The sequence below is a fragment of the Meleagris gallopavo genome, chromosome 10, assembly GCF_905368555.1.
Source record: "Meleagris gallopavo chromosome 10, MGAL_WU_HG_1.1, whole genome shotgun sequence".
NCBI classification, from domain to species: Eukaryota; Metazoa; Chordata; class Aves; order Galliformes; family Phasianidae; genus Meleagris; species Meleagris gallopavo.
In genome coordinates, this window is record NC_139413.1 from 20,117,606 (window position 1) to 20,133,705 (window position 16,100).

The following is a 16,100-nucleotide window of genomic DNA, read 5'->3' on the forward strand; positions in this document are numbered from 1 at the left end:
TACTTGAGGACAAATATTCTCAGCAAAAGCCCCTCTATGTGCTGAGTCTAGTGAGTCTCTAATGTGTTTTAAGTTTGTGAGTATATTTTATGGAGGGTTGCAGCCCTTAATGCAAATGTGTAATGGGAGCTGTAAGTCTGCACTGCAGGGAGAAAAGACCTCTGGGGCCTGATTTTCATTTATGCCTATGCTGGCTGCTTTATGCTCCTCAGGCAATGTAAAGGGACCTCAGAGTGGGTGCCAGGATTGTGTAAAACCTCAGCCTATCCTTAATAAAGCCACAACATGAATGAGAATTCATTCTTCCTGGCTTACCAAGCGAAACATTCAGGAAGCAGAGCAGAAGACTCTCATAGTGACTTTAAAGCTGCAAAATTTAGCTTTCCGTATGCAGAGGTGTGCTAGTCTTATGAATGCCTCTTGTGGGGATTTAATAATAGCAAATATTCATTGTATTAGTAGCATGCTAAGACGGGAATAATTGGAGTATACATTTTCAGAATCCCTATGGCTTGGTTTTCTTAGTCCTCATGCTTATTTACCACGGGGACACTTAGGGAAGAAGGAGATCTGTGAGTAGGAGCGCTGCAGGAATGCTGGATTGCTCAGTGCCTTCCTCCACCAAAGCCTCAGTGGTGAGCGTGCCTCCTGAAAGACAGCTTAATTAATTAAAAGGGTAGAACAAACAATCAGCAGCTTTGATTTTGTAAGTAAGCGCCCTATTGGGTAAGGACCCCTTGAGTCCAGTTGCTCCTGGGCTCTTATTGGCCATATAGCACAGGGTGCCAATTGCCCCTGGGTTCTGATTGGCCATCTGCCCTCGGGGTTCTACTTGCACCCGATCTCTGATTGGCCACGCATGCCGGAGTCCCACTTGCCCTGATCTCTAATTGGCCAAACCTCCCTAGCTTCCAACTGCTGCTGAGCTCTGATTGGTCGGGGCTCGCCGAACCTTGCTGCCGCCTGTCGGTTGCCATGGGAACTTCCTCTCCTCTGCCTGCCGCTTTCCCGGTGAACTTTCACCCGCTCGGCGGCGGGTCACATGACCGGGGCCAACATGGCGGCGGCCGCCGGGGGCTGATCGGCGGCGCCTGCCGGGCCGCGCCGTATCCGCCCGCATCCCGGGCCGCGCGGGGGGAGCCGCCCCGGGGCCGCCGCCTCGTCGCCCCGCCGGCCGCCCGCGGCTATGCAGAGCGGCAGGAGGGGGCCCGGCGGCGGAGGCCGGGAAGAGGTGGGTGCTGGAGTTGGGCCGGGGGGGGGGGTGCGGGCCCGGGGCCGGTGCGTCGTCCCGACGATGTGCGGGGCGGGGGGACCGGGCCTTATTTACGAGGCGGGGGCGGGCGTTTACATCCGGCGGCCGCGGGCCGGGGGCGCTGACACGTGTCCGCTCTTGTCTCCCCTCTGCAGACCTTCCTGCGGGTGCGAGCGAACCGGCAGACCCGGCTGAACGGTGAGTGCGGGCCCTCCTCCATCCTCCCGGAGCGGCCCGGCCCCGCTTTCCGCTGCTGGGGTCCCCGCACGAACCCGCGGCATCCCTGTGCGCCCAGGCTCCTGTGGCACTGCCCGGGTCCTGAGGAAACTTTCCAAGTTGCGGTGTGAGCGTTGCTGTATCTGACGTCACCTTGCGTGGTTTTGGGTTCTTGTGCTCTCAGGCACAGCTGGTGCGTTACTTTTATGCTCGAGTTTCTGGGTGTTGATAACAGCAAGTAGACAAGGGTATCTAGTGAAAAGTGCTTTAGTGTTTAGAAGTATTTAAAAAAAACTTTATTTAGGCTGAAGCTGAAACGCTTCTCCCAGATTTGGAGGAATTGGAACTTACCGTGTACCAAGTAGCAATAATCGGTCATCTGATTTTCTATGGCCCGTGTATGACCCGTGTATTCTGTATGGCCTGTAACCAACCCAAATTGCAGCGCTCAGATGCCATTCAGGTGCGTCAGCTGCCAGGAGACACATTAATATTGAGCTTCCTGCTGTGGTTGTGTAGGACAGAGTGGGTGACGTCATGCTGATGCAGCTTAGTTTTAAAAAAAAAACTTAAAAAAAAAAAAACTTCATCTTAACCAAGTAACAAAAAGCTTTAGATTGTACCAGTACTGGAATAGTTTGCTTACATTTGAAGTACTGCTTCTTGTATAATCTTAAACAAGTTGAAGTTTTATTATGTTACTGACCCGATGCCTTTGATAAGAAATACTGAACTGAATTCAGAGGTGGCTTGGAGAGTTTCAAATAAGCACCCTGAGGGCCAGAAGCTCTTGAAGGTCTGTCAAGTCATACAACAAAGAGATGAGTTGTCTTGTATCAATATCACATAATTGTTAGCATGTGTGCTCACATCTGCACTGCTAGATGAGCACAGTGAGCTGCCTGTTTGCAGGCAGTCAGTCCCCTTTCCTGACACAGACTTCAGATAACTGAAACACACTCAGGTGTTACTCTGCAATGACTTGTTTTGTGTGACAAAGGTCTCTGGAGTCAGTGATGTCAAACTGTTTCTTTATCATTTCTGGATAGTTCGGTCTAAGCTCACACCTTCTGCCTTTTTTTCTGGCCAATAATTTTATTTAACAAAAAAAGTGTGAACCAGGCTTGTGAGGTTCTTGGCGTTGTGAGTCCTCCAGGATGAATGAAAGCTCTTGATGACAGCATGCTCTGCTGAACCAGCTCAGCAGTGCTTTCTGCTTTTGACTTTAGCCTGAAGCAGGACTGCAACACAGTCAGTATGCGCTGCAGTTTGGGACCTGCTTTGGGTTGTTTTTGTGAACTGAAGGGGCTTGTCAGCTGAAGGGAGGCTGCTACTTCTGCACAGCATTTGCATACTCTCGCTGAACCTTCTACTCTTTTTAGGGGTACAGTGAACAAAACTAACAGTCATCATCCACATGAGGGCATTTGATTAAATAATACACTTATAATAACTATGATTGTTCTCTTGTGTACCTTAGCAGGACTAGGTCCAGAAGCTAGGGAGCTAGATGCAGAAATATTAGCTGAAGTGCTTTGGTCAAGATGGATCAGAGTTGGCTCCTCCTCACCTTATCTTTCTATGACTCTTGATTATTACTATTCCCAGAATGTGCCCATAGTGATACCTGGCTCAGTCCTGAGCAGTTAGATGAGCATCCAGCTGGGTGGCTGGATAGAGTATCCAGCTGCTTTCAGTGCTTATTATCACTGAACTCTGCCTGCTTTCTCATTTGCTCCTCCACATTTGTACCAAAATAACTTGTATTCATAAGCTTCACCATGTTATTGTTAAATAGTTAGTTAGCCAATATCATTCCAGATGGAGAATGCTTGAGTGCTTTGGGGGGAAAAAAAAAAAAGCTTATTTATCTACATCTTGTGTTTTAACAAGCTTCTTATCAATCACACAATTTTATAGCTTGTTCTGTGAGAATTTTTTCCTTATCCCTGTTGGTTTGCATGGACAAAAAATGTGTAGGATTGTCCAAGACATCTGGCGTTCTGCTTCACGTTCTTATTGACACATAGCATATAGAAAATGCAAACTTATGTTAAAGAAAAGCCTACTACTTCACTTGTTTCTATTATATTTTAAAGGTTCTTCTCAATGTTACCTGCTTTGTCTGGCTGTCTCTGTAAAGTTTCTTATCAGCTGAGCTTCAGGATCACTTTTGGAAACTCCCCTTGTAAAAAGGGACGTGCAGTGTTTGCTGTTCTCCCACATAGTCCTTGACTCAGATCTCAGCTGCCCTGCTCTTTGTGTCTGAGTGGCCTCTCAGATTTTCTGGACATGTTTCATCCCACTGTGGTCACTTTGGTCACTTGAGACAGAACAGGAGCTAAGGAAAGAGAAAGTAGAGAAAGGAATGTCTTCTGTGAGCCTGGATGCAGTGTAAATAAGACTTTATGTGATTCACATACACTTGGTCCAGAATTCTGATTTTGTAAGTCAAATCTTTAACTTACCTTGAACTGTACATAAGGTAAACTTGTAAGCTCTGGAGCAGCAGATTAATGTTGTCTGTAAGACACTCTGTCGAGTGTTTATATCTGAAGTTCCCTGTCAGCCTCAGTAAGTTAATCCAGCACCTTTCACCTGTGCTAAACTCACTTAACGGGGTTGTGTCCTTGTGGACTCAGGCATGTGAGGTGCTGATTCCGGAGGTACCTATATGTTAAAGAAGGCATTTTGTTCATTTGCCTTTTTTCCCATTTTGCTGAAGTCAAAACTTGAAGCCGCTCTGTAAATTGATGCTGAAGGAGTTAAATGCCGCAGGTCTGCTTAGAGGCACAAAGTTATGATTAGTGTACCAGAGCATGGATTCAGCAGGTCAAGTCTGTGCCATCCTCGGAGAACAGCATCAGATGGAAGATTGCTGAAAATTATCTGTGTCGTTGAGACCCTTCTGTGAATTTGGCCTTTAATGTTCTCTCTCAGGCAGATGAGCAGCGAATTATACACAAGGTCTGAAACAGATTTATTCTTGACCATCTGTTTTCCTGTTTTAGCTTTTTCTTGAGGTGGCTTTTTGTACTCTGTCATAGCTGTCTTTTCTCCCTTGGATCAGATGCTCTTGGGTAAGTCGATCAGCCACAGAAGCCTTTTGTGAAGAGTCCAACAAAGTGTAAACGCTCCTCAAGACTCTTCTAGTAGATCTGTGGAGAGCAGGTGCTACCTCTCATGCCTGAATATCTCTGATTCACATTTAGGAGTATTTGCAAAGTTGGCATTCTCAGTAGAGCTGCAGAATGGGTCCTTACAAAGATCCCTTTGCAGCTGCTGGGGAAGGCAGGGAAACCAGTACCTGAGTGGGTGCTGACACTGAGCCTGCATCTCCGTGTGGAGGTGGTCACCCGTGGTTTGTTGCTGTACTCGATTCACCACCAGCACACCAAGTGCTCTGGTAGCTGGTGATGGGTGGGGGAGGGACAAAGCTAGGTGATTTTCACTGGAAAGGAGACCAAAATGTTTCCATTTAATTTGATTGGCCTGCCATTGCAGGAGCTGCTAATGATGTCTGCATGGGACTCGGGGGACCACTCAAACTGGTGGAGGGAATCATAAGAGATATTGCGAGTAACTTAATCATCTCCTTGGATGCTGCAGGAGAGGTTTGTCTCGTGTCCACTGCTGGATGCACTGGAAGAGCACTCTGGGCGTAATTAGACAGCCCCGTCCTGAGGGTGGATTTCTGTTTACTGGGAAGCGTGGCAGTGAAAACTAAAACCCATTAGCTTTCCTTCCAGGAAATTTCTCTGAGCCGGAGCATAACCTAATCCTCAAGCATTAATAATTCTTAAGCCTAGTTGGGAAGAGCTGTGAGAAAGACACTCGGTCCCTTCCACCTGCGGAGGGTGGCCTGGCTCCCTCTCTCCCCTCCTGTGGGAAAGCAGCAGAGATTTGGAAGCCCAGACTGCTTTCTGCCTGTGTTCTTATCTTGCTGAATTACAAGAGGGAATCATGGGTTTTTTTCTCCTTTCTTCTCCCAAGCCCCTGCGACAGGAGTGTGGGGGAGAGGGATTAGTGAGCTAATTAGAAATGATCGCATCTATCAACACTAATTAAGAATCCTGTGGTCTCACTTGCGTGTTCTTTTGAGCGGTTCCCCTTCGGGACAGCACCACAATCACCCCCTGCCTTTGGGGCTGCTCTGTCTCTGCCGTGCTGATTGGAAGTGATGGCAGGGCTGCGTGTCGGGTATGGAAAATGTGGCTTGGGATGGGCTTTCGAGGCTGCAGCAGTCTCTTTGGTTTTCTGCTGTCAGCCAGGGGCTCACCAGGCCTCTGTGGGTGCCACTAATGACCACAGAATGAAAATGGCAGGGGATTTGGTTTCAACACCTCTTCCGTCCAGTGGCTTTTTCACTTGTGACTCTGGAACTACGAGGGCTGCTTCGCCAAGGAGCCACCTGCTGAGCCCTACCAGAATATTTTAATGCTCCTTCCCTCCATTTTCCTGTTTAAAAACAGAGTGAGCTGAGGGGCAGGTGTCTGTCACTAGGATAGAGAAAGCTTGCTTTCTGTCTTCCTGCATTTTATTTTTTTCTGGTCAGGTGGGCGTTTACCAGAGTACGATTGAGTCAGTTTCCAGCCTGCTCTCCTATTTGGTGCCTGTTCTGCAGAGCTAGCAAGGCAGAGGTGCATCTGAAACACAGAGGGAGGAGCCCTGCTAGGGTGTGTAGGTACTCCCTGACTCAGAGCTTCAGAAAGCTCTCATGAATTGAAGTACAAACCAGGCAGAGTATGGTTAAACACTATCCCTGGTAGTAGGACTGTGCCAGCTCGGAAGGGTTGGTTTGGGGGCTTCCACATGGGGAGATAAAACAGAAGACTTTAGGGGTCATTGTTTTAATTAGAAGTGGAGTGGAATTCATTTGGGCACGCTGAGATCTGAAATAACACTTATTGTTTGCTTTTGTGTTGACTGGAAGTCATGCAGTTTACTTCAGGTGTAAAAGCTGACACTGCAGGTAAAATAACTGGCTTAAGCAAACAAAGTAGAAGGGAACCTACCAAAACATCTTACCAGAAATACTGAAGTACAGACTGTGGAACTCCAACACCAGTTGAAAGCAGTGTGCATTTACTCAAGAGAGCTGCTGTTGTTCAAAGAACTGGGTCTCTAAAACGCTTCTGCTCTGGCTGGAGTTGCCTGTTATTGTAGGAGAGTTGTGTTTGCAGAATCCTTTTTATGATGCCAGGAACACAGGTTTGATTTGGAGGAATGGTTTTTTTTTGTTTGTTTGCTTGTTTTGGCAAATCTGCTTGCTTTCAGTGAGGAAAAGCAGTGCTCTGTATAGTGCGAGGCATTCTTAATACTGGAGCTTCAGAGCATAGGGGAAGGTGAATATTCCTAATTCTGAGTGGTGGGAAAGCACATCCAAACCCAGAGATTCCTGTGTCCAGCAAAGCCAACAAGAAAGCCCTGTTTCAAGGCTGTGGTGGTGTGTTCAGCTCCAGCTTCATAAATCACACGATGTTGTGAATGCATGAATCTGATGTGCTATAGGGGACAGTTGACACAAACTTTCCTGTACCCTGGTGTGGTCCTGGCATTCCAGCACCTTTCTCGTTGTCTCTGGCTGCAGAGAGCTGTTATCTCACAGGTTTCATGGACAAAGGCTTTCAGAGCACGCTGCAGCACTCACCATGTCAGGAATGATTTCTGCAGCTTTTTGGTGGTGTCATCTCTCATTATCACACGGGCTTTCCTTGGGCTTTTCCTTGTCTCTCATTCAGAATTTTGACCTTCCATATTAATTAAATAGGAACTTTCCTGCAGCCAGTGATTGAGTTATTCAGTAATACCTGCCTAAAGCCATCATAATAAAGGACAGAAGTTCTATTTAATGCAAATGATTTGGTTCCAGATGTTTTGATCACATTAAACGATGGCTCAAATTAACCAGAGATCATATTAAGCAACAGGCTACCTTGGCTGCTTTTTCTAATCAGCGTGATTCCTAACATGTTTGTTTCCCAGAACGTGCCCTCAAGAAGGCAGTTTCTCTATACATTAGAATAGTGAAATAAAAATAACAGGGAGAGACAGAAGCTATCTAGGGTGGGTGCTGTGTTTTTCACAGCAGGGATCTTTCCATAAATGCTACCTGCTACTAAGATCTGCTTGTGACAGTTTGGGAGGGAATCATTTAGGGCGTGCGGGAGACACTCCTGAAAGTGGCTGTCTTACATAATTTGTCCGAGGCTTTTTGGGCACTGCAGTGGCTTTCTGTGGTCAGAGCAAGTTTCTATGTAAGGAATGGATGAATCTACAAACTTGACGTGTCTTCCTTTTTCTTTTTTTTTTTTTCTTTCCTTGCTTTGTCCATGCAGCTCGGATTGGAAAAATGAAACGGAGGAAGCAAGACGAAGGGCAGGTATGTCCCCTCTGCAACCGACCTCTGTCAGGATCCGAGGAGGAGATGAGTAGGCATGTGGAACAATGCCTTGCAAAGGTAGAGGCGCAGCAGGATCGCCAGCTGCCATTCCCTTCTCTCTACTCTCAGCTTTGTCTGACCTAACATGGGGCAAACACTAACACTGTTGAGCTTGCAGGCAATGCTAACTATGTCTCCCTGAGGTCTGTAGTCACTTCCTTTGTCTTGGAAGATGGGTTCTTCTGGATTTTCTCCTGTTTTGTATTAGTGACTCTTTTTATTTCCTGCACTCTTTCACTATTGCTGAAGTCTAAGCTGTAGACAGTAAGTGCAGAGCTGTTGAGTGTGTGAAGCCTTTTATAGTGCTGTACGCTTCCTATGCAGCACAGCAAAAAGAGTTCTTTCTGCACGGCGACAGCATTGGAATTACTTTTGTTGGATTCTTTTGTAACAGGCTGGCACTTGTAAATGTTTCATGACCACCTTACTCCAAAACTGTGTTTAAGCAGAACTGTTCTCTTGCTGTTTTTTCCAAAGTCAGCAAGGAATAAGGAGGAAAAAGCTCCAGGAATGAGAGAATTGTCATAGGGCTTTCTGTGCTTGTTTTGCAGGGAAAGCCCATAACAAATGGGGGATAACAAATTCATTCATTCTTGTCATCTCAAGAAGTGCGTGGTGTAAAGACAGGTGTCTTTTGATCATTGTGCCTCAATAATGCTCTAGGAGAGTATTCCTTGTCAGTTCCTGTAGCCTGGGAGCTTTTCTGTGCTGGGAATCAAAGGAATCTGTTGTTTACATGATAAATAGGGAAACTATGCTCCAAGTCCGGGAACACATAGAAATACACACCAGTGTCATAGGAACCAGAGCTGAATTTTGCTTGTGAAAAGGTGATGACCCCATGCCACTTCTTTTGACCTTAAGATTGTCATGTTCTTCTAGTTCCCATTTACTTCTGAGCTCAGATCGCTGGGAATGGGGAGGGGAGCAAATCCTGCCCTGGAACAGTCCAGCTTTCCTTCTCTATCTCACCCTGAGTTGTTAACCCTGTATTGCTATTTCATGCATCTCAACACTCTGTCCCTGCTTTCCCCTGTGCAGAGAGAAGGTTCGTGCATGACTGAGGATGACTCTGTAGACATCGAGAACGAGAATGGCAACCGCTTTGAAGAATACGAATGGTGTGGGCAGAAGAGGATACGGGCCACTACTCTCCTGGAGGGAGGATTTCGAGGTGAGCCGATGTTTTGAGTCCCTTGTAAATCATTCTGCTGTGGTAGGTGACTGTTGCTTGTTGTTAAAGGGAGGGACGTGGAAGTTCTCTCACAAAGAATGGGACCTTAACCCTTTGTAAGAATGTAAAGTAATTTCAGCTTTCTGCCCCTCTGGAATGATAAGATTCAAAAATAGTGCAAGTCCTGAGCAAACGCGTGGTATTATTTCTTGCTCGAGAAGTGTGGCTAAAGAGGGAAACGGGTAGAATGGGGAGATCATTTGGGGAAAATAGATTCTTATATGTTACACCCAGTAAGATATACGTGGAAATATGTGAAGAGACGGAAATAGAAATGAAATTGTAAAAATTCCCAGCCTGGAGTGACGAAAGCTGGTGTACCAGCCTCTGGTGATGTATTGAGGGTGACAGCTAAGTCGCTTTAGCACCTGCATAAAATATTAAAGGCCCGGTTGTGCATTTATCACTCCATCCCTTTTAAGGTTGATAAATGAGAATCCAGAAACCTGCTCTGCACCTCCAGCACTGCAAGCCCTTAGGGCTCCCAGACAAACACATTTTATTTTTCCTCCTTCTTCTACTCCTTCCCCAGTGACGGGGAAATCAGCTACTGAGGAGAGAGTGAGTTATGGCAAAATTTGACCTCTCATGAGCTTTATTGGTGAATGTAATTTTAGCTAGAAACCTGGCCCCTCTCTTACACTCAGCCTTTTGGCCTCAAGGAGGAGGATTTACTAAACTGTTCTTTGGCACAAACCTCAGGCACTAAGGAGAGTCTCACAAGCAATCCACGTAGTGCATACCTAATGAGAGGAGGAATGCTGGCTCCCTCCGTTCAATAAAGAGGGGTGGGATGTAATCTCTTCCTATATCAGCTTGGATTTTAATTTAAAATATCTCAAGAGGAAAGGCTGCTAAGTAAGGGACTTGGTCTTAAAAGCCAGTCGTGTGCTCAGTGGCAACCTGGTGCTCCTGATCTGCTCTTACCTTCCTCTGAAATTATATCATATTAGAGCAGGTATCAGGAGCACAGAGGTGAAGGAGCAGCTTCTACAGATTTTAAAGGCTACCCATCGAAGCTCATGTTGTTTGCTTTCTGTGTCTGTGGCCTTCATTTTTGTTAAGACTGGGTAGCAGTCTGATGAGACCATGCAGGGCCTTAGGCTTGTTTTTAGTACCGTTATTACAATCGGTAGCAGAGAAGCACGGGATGCCTGTGTGCTTTTGTCTCTACTAGTCCTGATTAGACAGGATACTCAGTTGATTCCTGACACAGCATGCACATACAGAGTGTACTCATGCACTCTGTGCACCGAACAGCTGAGTTTTGGAAGAGGGCGCAATCTTCCACTTCTTTGGCTGAAGCACTGTGCTGTCTTCACCTGGATACTATCTCCAGTTGTGTCTGAATTAATTCACTGAAGTGTGGACTGAAGTTTTCACACTGTTTCAGTCAGGGTGTTCTTCATAGGAGGCTCCAGGTTGACAAAGTGTGTGTAATTGATAGGGTTAGGCTGTATAAATGCCAGAGGGTTTTCTCCTGGATACTTTTTATTTAAACTGGAATTCTCAAGTGTGTTAGTTTGCATTAAATAAATCAACTACTTTCCTCCACCACCAGAGATTAAACAGATTGTAACAGCAGTCATGGCTGCAACTTTCTCTTCTAGCTGGCTGTATGTGAATCTCTGAATCTGATGTACAGAAGTAACTTTGCTTCCATTGAGAATTATGAGGTCTGTCTCTTCTTTCCTTGCTGAGATCTGCATGGCACTGTCAACAGTGTTTAGTTATGTGGACCGATCCAGTAAGGTATCAGCAAACTGGAAGAGGTGAGCACAGGTAAAACCTCTGTGGGGAGGACTTTTAGATTAGACTCCTGCTCTTTGTGCAGGATACTGTGCTCTAGGCAGAATGCTATTTAACACCAACTTTCTGCCTAATGTTTTGGGATGGCTAGATGATATCTGCAGAGTACCTGCCTACCCTTCCATAAAATGTGGGAAGCCAAAGCAAAGCTGAAAGCTCCCCTAGTTAGCTGATTGAATTTCTTTTTAAGGAATATTTTTCCATGCTCCCTTTAGTGATTCTCCTGTTTTCTCTGGTCTTTATTGGTCAGACCTGCTTCGTGCACTCTCAGGTAAAGCTAAGCTGACTTTCCTTTTCCTTCCTCAGCCAGTGTTGGTTCTTCCCTTGTTCTAGGGACAGAGTCCCTATTGTACAGCCTTGAAGCACAACATAGTGTTCTAGAGATGCTCTCCAGTGCCTTAAACCTGCTTTGTCTAAAGTTGGTAAGGCCCTCATTAACCCTTGTCACCCGAGGCTTCACGTTTGGTTCTGTTCCCTTTGCTGAAAAGTAGCAGCGATGTGGAAATCAAAGGCCTCTTATAATGCCAGACAGCTTTTGCCAGGCTGCAGGGATGTCAGGGACATCTAAAGAGTTGACATGGGAAATACATAAAACCAGAGGGGAGAATAGACATCCATGTGTCTCATCAGTTTTGGTTTTAATAGTGTGTTGCTGGGAGGAGATGTCACAGCTGGGCAATGAGTGGAGCAGGATGCTGTGGCCAGCATGTATTGCACGAGTTGACTCAGACTGTGGGCAGCGTTACAGAAGCAGCTCAAACTTAGCACAGGTTCCTGGCTGCCTGTTCTTATCATCTTTGGTTAATGGGCATGTTTATGTGCCTCTCAAGGTCAGGAAAGCTTTGCTGAAAGATCTTGTCAGTTTTTTCAGGAGAGGGAAGCTGGGACTTTTTTTTTTCTTTTTTCCATGAAAGCAGGTCAGGGACAGTAACAGCCCAGCTCAGATTTTCTGGAAGATGGTCTAATACTTGAGAGCAATCACAGGCTGAAAGCCTCACTTGTGTGGTTCCCAGGATGAAGCTTTCTTGCTCCCAAAGCTGTTGCAGGGAAGATTTGCTCCTCTCACCTGAGGGGGTGTCTTAGGAAGTCCAGCAGAGCTGAAGTACTCCTTGCTTGCCATGGTTCAGCGTACTTGACACAGCAGTTGGAAAGAAAAGGAGATAGTAGCAACTAGGAATACAGCCTAGGTGAGAAGTGCTGAGATTAGTATGTTGTCTCTTAAGCAGTTGGGCTTGGTGAAGGCATGCAGTCAGGAGTTATTTAGTACTTCTAGAGGTTCTTCTGGCTTCGCAAAGCATCGTCTGCTGTTGCTTCATGTGCTTATCTCAGACTGGATCCATGCAGGGTATAAATGAAGATTGTTGGCAGTTGGATAGGATTTGGAATGGTTTTGTTTCAGCAGAGGTTCTGTTTGAAGCAGGAATTCATAGTTGAAGATGAGTGCAGAAGGCTACCAGCATGAAATACCTACTGCTATTTTAATCAAGCTCTTGCTTCAAAATGTGAAGCCATACATTTTTCTATCTCACAACTGTCACAAGACTGAAATTTCTTTTGAAATTCCTGAACCATCTGTCCCCGTGTCCCTGGATCATCCCTTTCTGATGGTCTTTGTTACAGGAGATTATTTCATGCAATCTTTGTCTAATGAGTTTCTCTGTTTAGGAAGCCAACGAGGCTTCACCAGTGAAAGCATCAAGTGGCTCCCTCTCTGATATTTTTTTTTTTTTTTTTTTTTTACCACTCAACATATTTGTAGCAATTCTTCTGTTCCTCTCCAGAATGGATGCACGTTACCCTCAGTGTTTACACTGTAAGGTTATCCCTTTAAAGATTTCCTGAGGGAAGTTCAAAAGGGTTTTTTTTCTTTGAAAGATTCACTGTCTCTTTTTGTGTGTATGTCTCTTACTTGAAAGAAGGAAAAAGGAGGGGGGGAGTGAAAAAAGTGCTTTATCTGAAAAGAATCGCATCAGCTTCGCGCTGATAGAAGCTGCTGTCATCTCTTAAACGGCTTAGCACAGTCAAAAGGCAAGAGGACTTAAAACAGTGTCTTACACAGGGATCGATGGGTGGAACACATAACTCGTAACTGCAAAAAAAAAAAAAAAAAAAAAAACACGGGGAGGGGGGGAGAGATAACGGTAATGATTGCAGTGAGGGAAGCTTGAGGGAGGCTTGTTCTTTGTACCACAGCTTCAAAGGTGTCTGGGCCGGTGCCTGAGCAAAGTGTCCTGTGAAGTCGTGCCTGTGTAGGGCTGGGAGCAGGGGGTGCTTGCACCCTTCTGTTCCCCAGCAAATGGGACAAAGTAGATGAGTAAACACCAGGTTAGCGGCTCCCTTCTGCTGCCTCGTGCCCACAAGGGGTTCTTCCCACTCCGTCTCCGGCCGCTCTCTCTGGGAAGGGCCGTCCGGGAGGGAGCGGCTGGGGCTGGCGGGGGGACAGGATGTCAGTTTATCGATCGCACCTCAGTCAGGAGAGCTGCAGGCGCAGCGCTCTGAGCACGAGCGGCAGCGTGCTTAATGTGATTGAAAGGCAGTTAAAATGGCGGTGACCTTTTCAGGGGGAATTAGATTGCCTGCCAAGAGTGGTTAGAGGGAGTGATAACGCCAGCTTGAGGAAGCTGTCCAGTCTGCTTCAAAGGGAGGGAGACAGCGACAGGGAACGCAAGCTAGTAGCAAGTACCATTTAAAGCACGAACCACGCGGTCTGATAGAACAGAGATTGCTGTCCTCTTTAGATATGAAAAGATTGAAGAATTGTAGCTAAGTTCTCTCCACCTGCACCGTCCTGCTCTCTTCCATCTTCCCTCAGGCAAAGCTTTCCCCTGGACATGGAAGCAAGATAGTCACCATTGCCTTTGGGGGTTTCTTCAGCAGGCTAGTTTCCTTGAAAATAACACAGAAGAGAGAGAGACTTTGAAGGTGTTGATGGTAAACAGGGAATTTTCAGGCACGGATGCCTTCTAAGAAAGATCGCCATGATGACAACTGATGGATTGTGAATGCTTCTGAAGATGAATTGAGGATTGCTCGACTCAAGCTTATCTTTCACAGAATCATTAAGTTTGGAAAAGACCTCGAAGATCATCTAGTCCAACTGTCTCCATACTGCTCTGTTCCTAGGCTAGCAAAGGGCTTGTTATCTGTTTGTTAATGTCTTAAGCAAGAGAAAAGAGCAGCATCAGTTAATGCATAAGAAGAGAGACTTGGTAAGGCTTTATAAGCCATAACCAAATGTAGTTATCCCAGGGTACTCATTTACATTGAATCTCATGTCGTGTACAATTAGGGCAGCTGCGTAGAAAGTGAGACTATATTAAAATGTGTGAAAGTTTACAGCAGATGGCTGCAGTCCCACAGCCAGCTTTATCTCTGCAGAATCAGATGTGCATTGGTCTGAGTAGCAAATGGTGTTAGACTGGCCTTCTTCCTCCATAAGTTAGTTGTCCAAGCACGCTCTATGACAATAGTTACATGTTCCTCCATTTGTTTTCTTTCTAAAGACCTGTAACATTAGAAGCACATTCACAAGGGTAAAGTCCTGTCCTCAGAATATAAGTAGATGCTCTTCAGTTTTCCTGCCACAACAAAAGGTTTTGGTGAGCACAGTGACCTACCTTTGTCTGGTAACTACCAGGGCAGAAAGCTCCAAATAAAAGAGGAAAACTCAGCCGTGCTGCTCAGTGCAATGTAACAATCATCAAACTCTTCCAACAAAATACTGCCTCTTTCTTACGCGTACAGGGAAACTGAAGCATGAGGAAACAACTTCTCTAATGCTGTAAAGATAGTGGCAGAAGAGATTGACACAGCTAAAACCCCTTAGTAGCCAGATATGCCTTCTTTTTCAGATAAGACATAATGGGGCATGCAGGAAAGCTTCTATAGAGGGGGGATTTTCCATTTTTCTATGTGATGAGCTTCACACAGCATTTAAGGTTATACCAATAAGAAGATATAAACTGATATACTCAAATTCAGCAAAGGAATTTGAGCTGAAATGTGCAGCTTCTCCTACAAGACTATGTGGGAAATAAAATGTCATTGATGTACTTAGGCCTTTTTGGAAGACTGATTGAGTAACCAGAATCATCTTCCCCATTTGTATGGGATGAGTCAGAATTCATTCATTTTGCCCTGTCATTCTAAAGCAGACTTCAACTTGGATGCAGAGGGGTCTGTGGTGAGAATAGGGGGAGTCTTTGCCATAATGAAATTCTTAATCTTCCTCCTTCTTAGCAAAATCTCAGTTCATTGCCTTTCTCTGTCACATTTCCAGCAGAGCTTTCTTCATGGCTTCGTCTGTAAGGTGAATACAGTACTGCATCTACACATCTGAATGTCCTTCCCACCTCCTCCTTGTTGGCAATTTTGCTTTCCTATGTTCGGCTTTCTACCTTCTGCTGGCCACTTCTACCTGTTGTAAGCTTTGAAGTGGGTGAGATGTGTAAATCTAATGTTTCTCAAGTGCTTATTTTATACCTTAACCTCTCTTTAGAGGGCTGCTTGGTCCCAGAACGCTTGTATGCCTTACTTTAGCCCTAGTGTAAAATGGTGGTAATCCTGGTAATCCTCTCGTTGCTGAAGGACGGCACTTTGTACTTGTCTGATGGAGTAGCCCAAGCATTTCTTCATGTTGGCATCTCCCTTTTGAGAGGAAATACTTCTCTGTAAGGTAATACTTGAGCTAAAAATGCTACAAATCTGTTTGTGTAGTCCTGTAGCTCATGTGATTCCTATATATACCTGACTATTTCACCATAGCTTGTAATGATGTGTAGAATTTGTGGGATTCTGTGACCAATAAATGTCTCTTAGGCACTGTGTTGTATATTGATGTCGGGCTGACTTTAGTCAGTATAACAAACAGGTGAGAATAATCTGATTTGAAATTTAAAAAAAATATCCTACCTTACCTAGAAAAACCATCACGAGCCACCACATAAGTGTTGCTCAATATTGTGTATGTTTAAAGTTCACATAATGCTTCAAGCAGTTGGTTTCATCATTTTGGAACACCATGTGATTAATAGGACTCAGCAAAGTAAAAATCACATTAACTTAGAAAAAAAAGAAAAAAGAAATTAGTGCTTATAGACACTAAAAGTCGTGATTGTTGATACTGATTTTCATTAACTTTAACGCAT

At 45.3% G+C, this 16,100-nt stretch overlaps 1 protein-coding gene across 6 annotated transcripts in view; it reads left to right on the top strand.

Annotated features, from left to right (window-relative positions):
* The window catches only part of RNF220 (ring finger protein 220), a 158,268-nt gene that overhangs the window by 105,633 nt on the left and 36,535 nt on the right, over positions 1 to 16,100 (top strand). For 3 of the 6 annotated variants that reach the window (XM_085231162.1, XM_085231160.1, XM_085231163.1), the window contains 3 exons: positions 1,408 to 1,450; positions 7,807 to 7,928; positions 8,952 to 9,084. In XM_085231162.1, the coding sequence (XP_085087288.1) occupies positions 1,408 to 1,450; positions 7,807 to 7,928; positions 8,952 to 9,084 (298 nt within the window). Of the gene's footprint in view, positions 1 to 1,003; positions 1,232 to 1,407; positions 1,451 to 7,806; positions 7,929 to 8,951; positions 9,085 to 16,100 lie in introns of those variants that run through there. The other 3 variants (XM_085231164.1, XM_085231165.1, XM_085231166.1) reach the window with 2 other exon arrangements.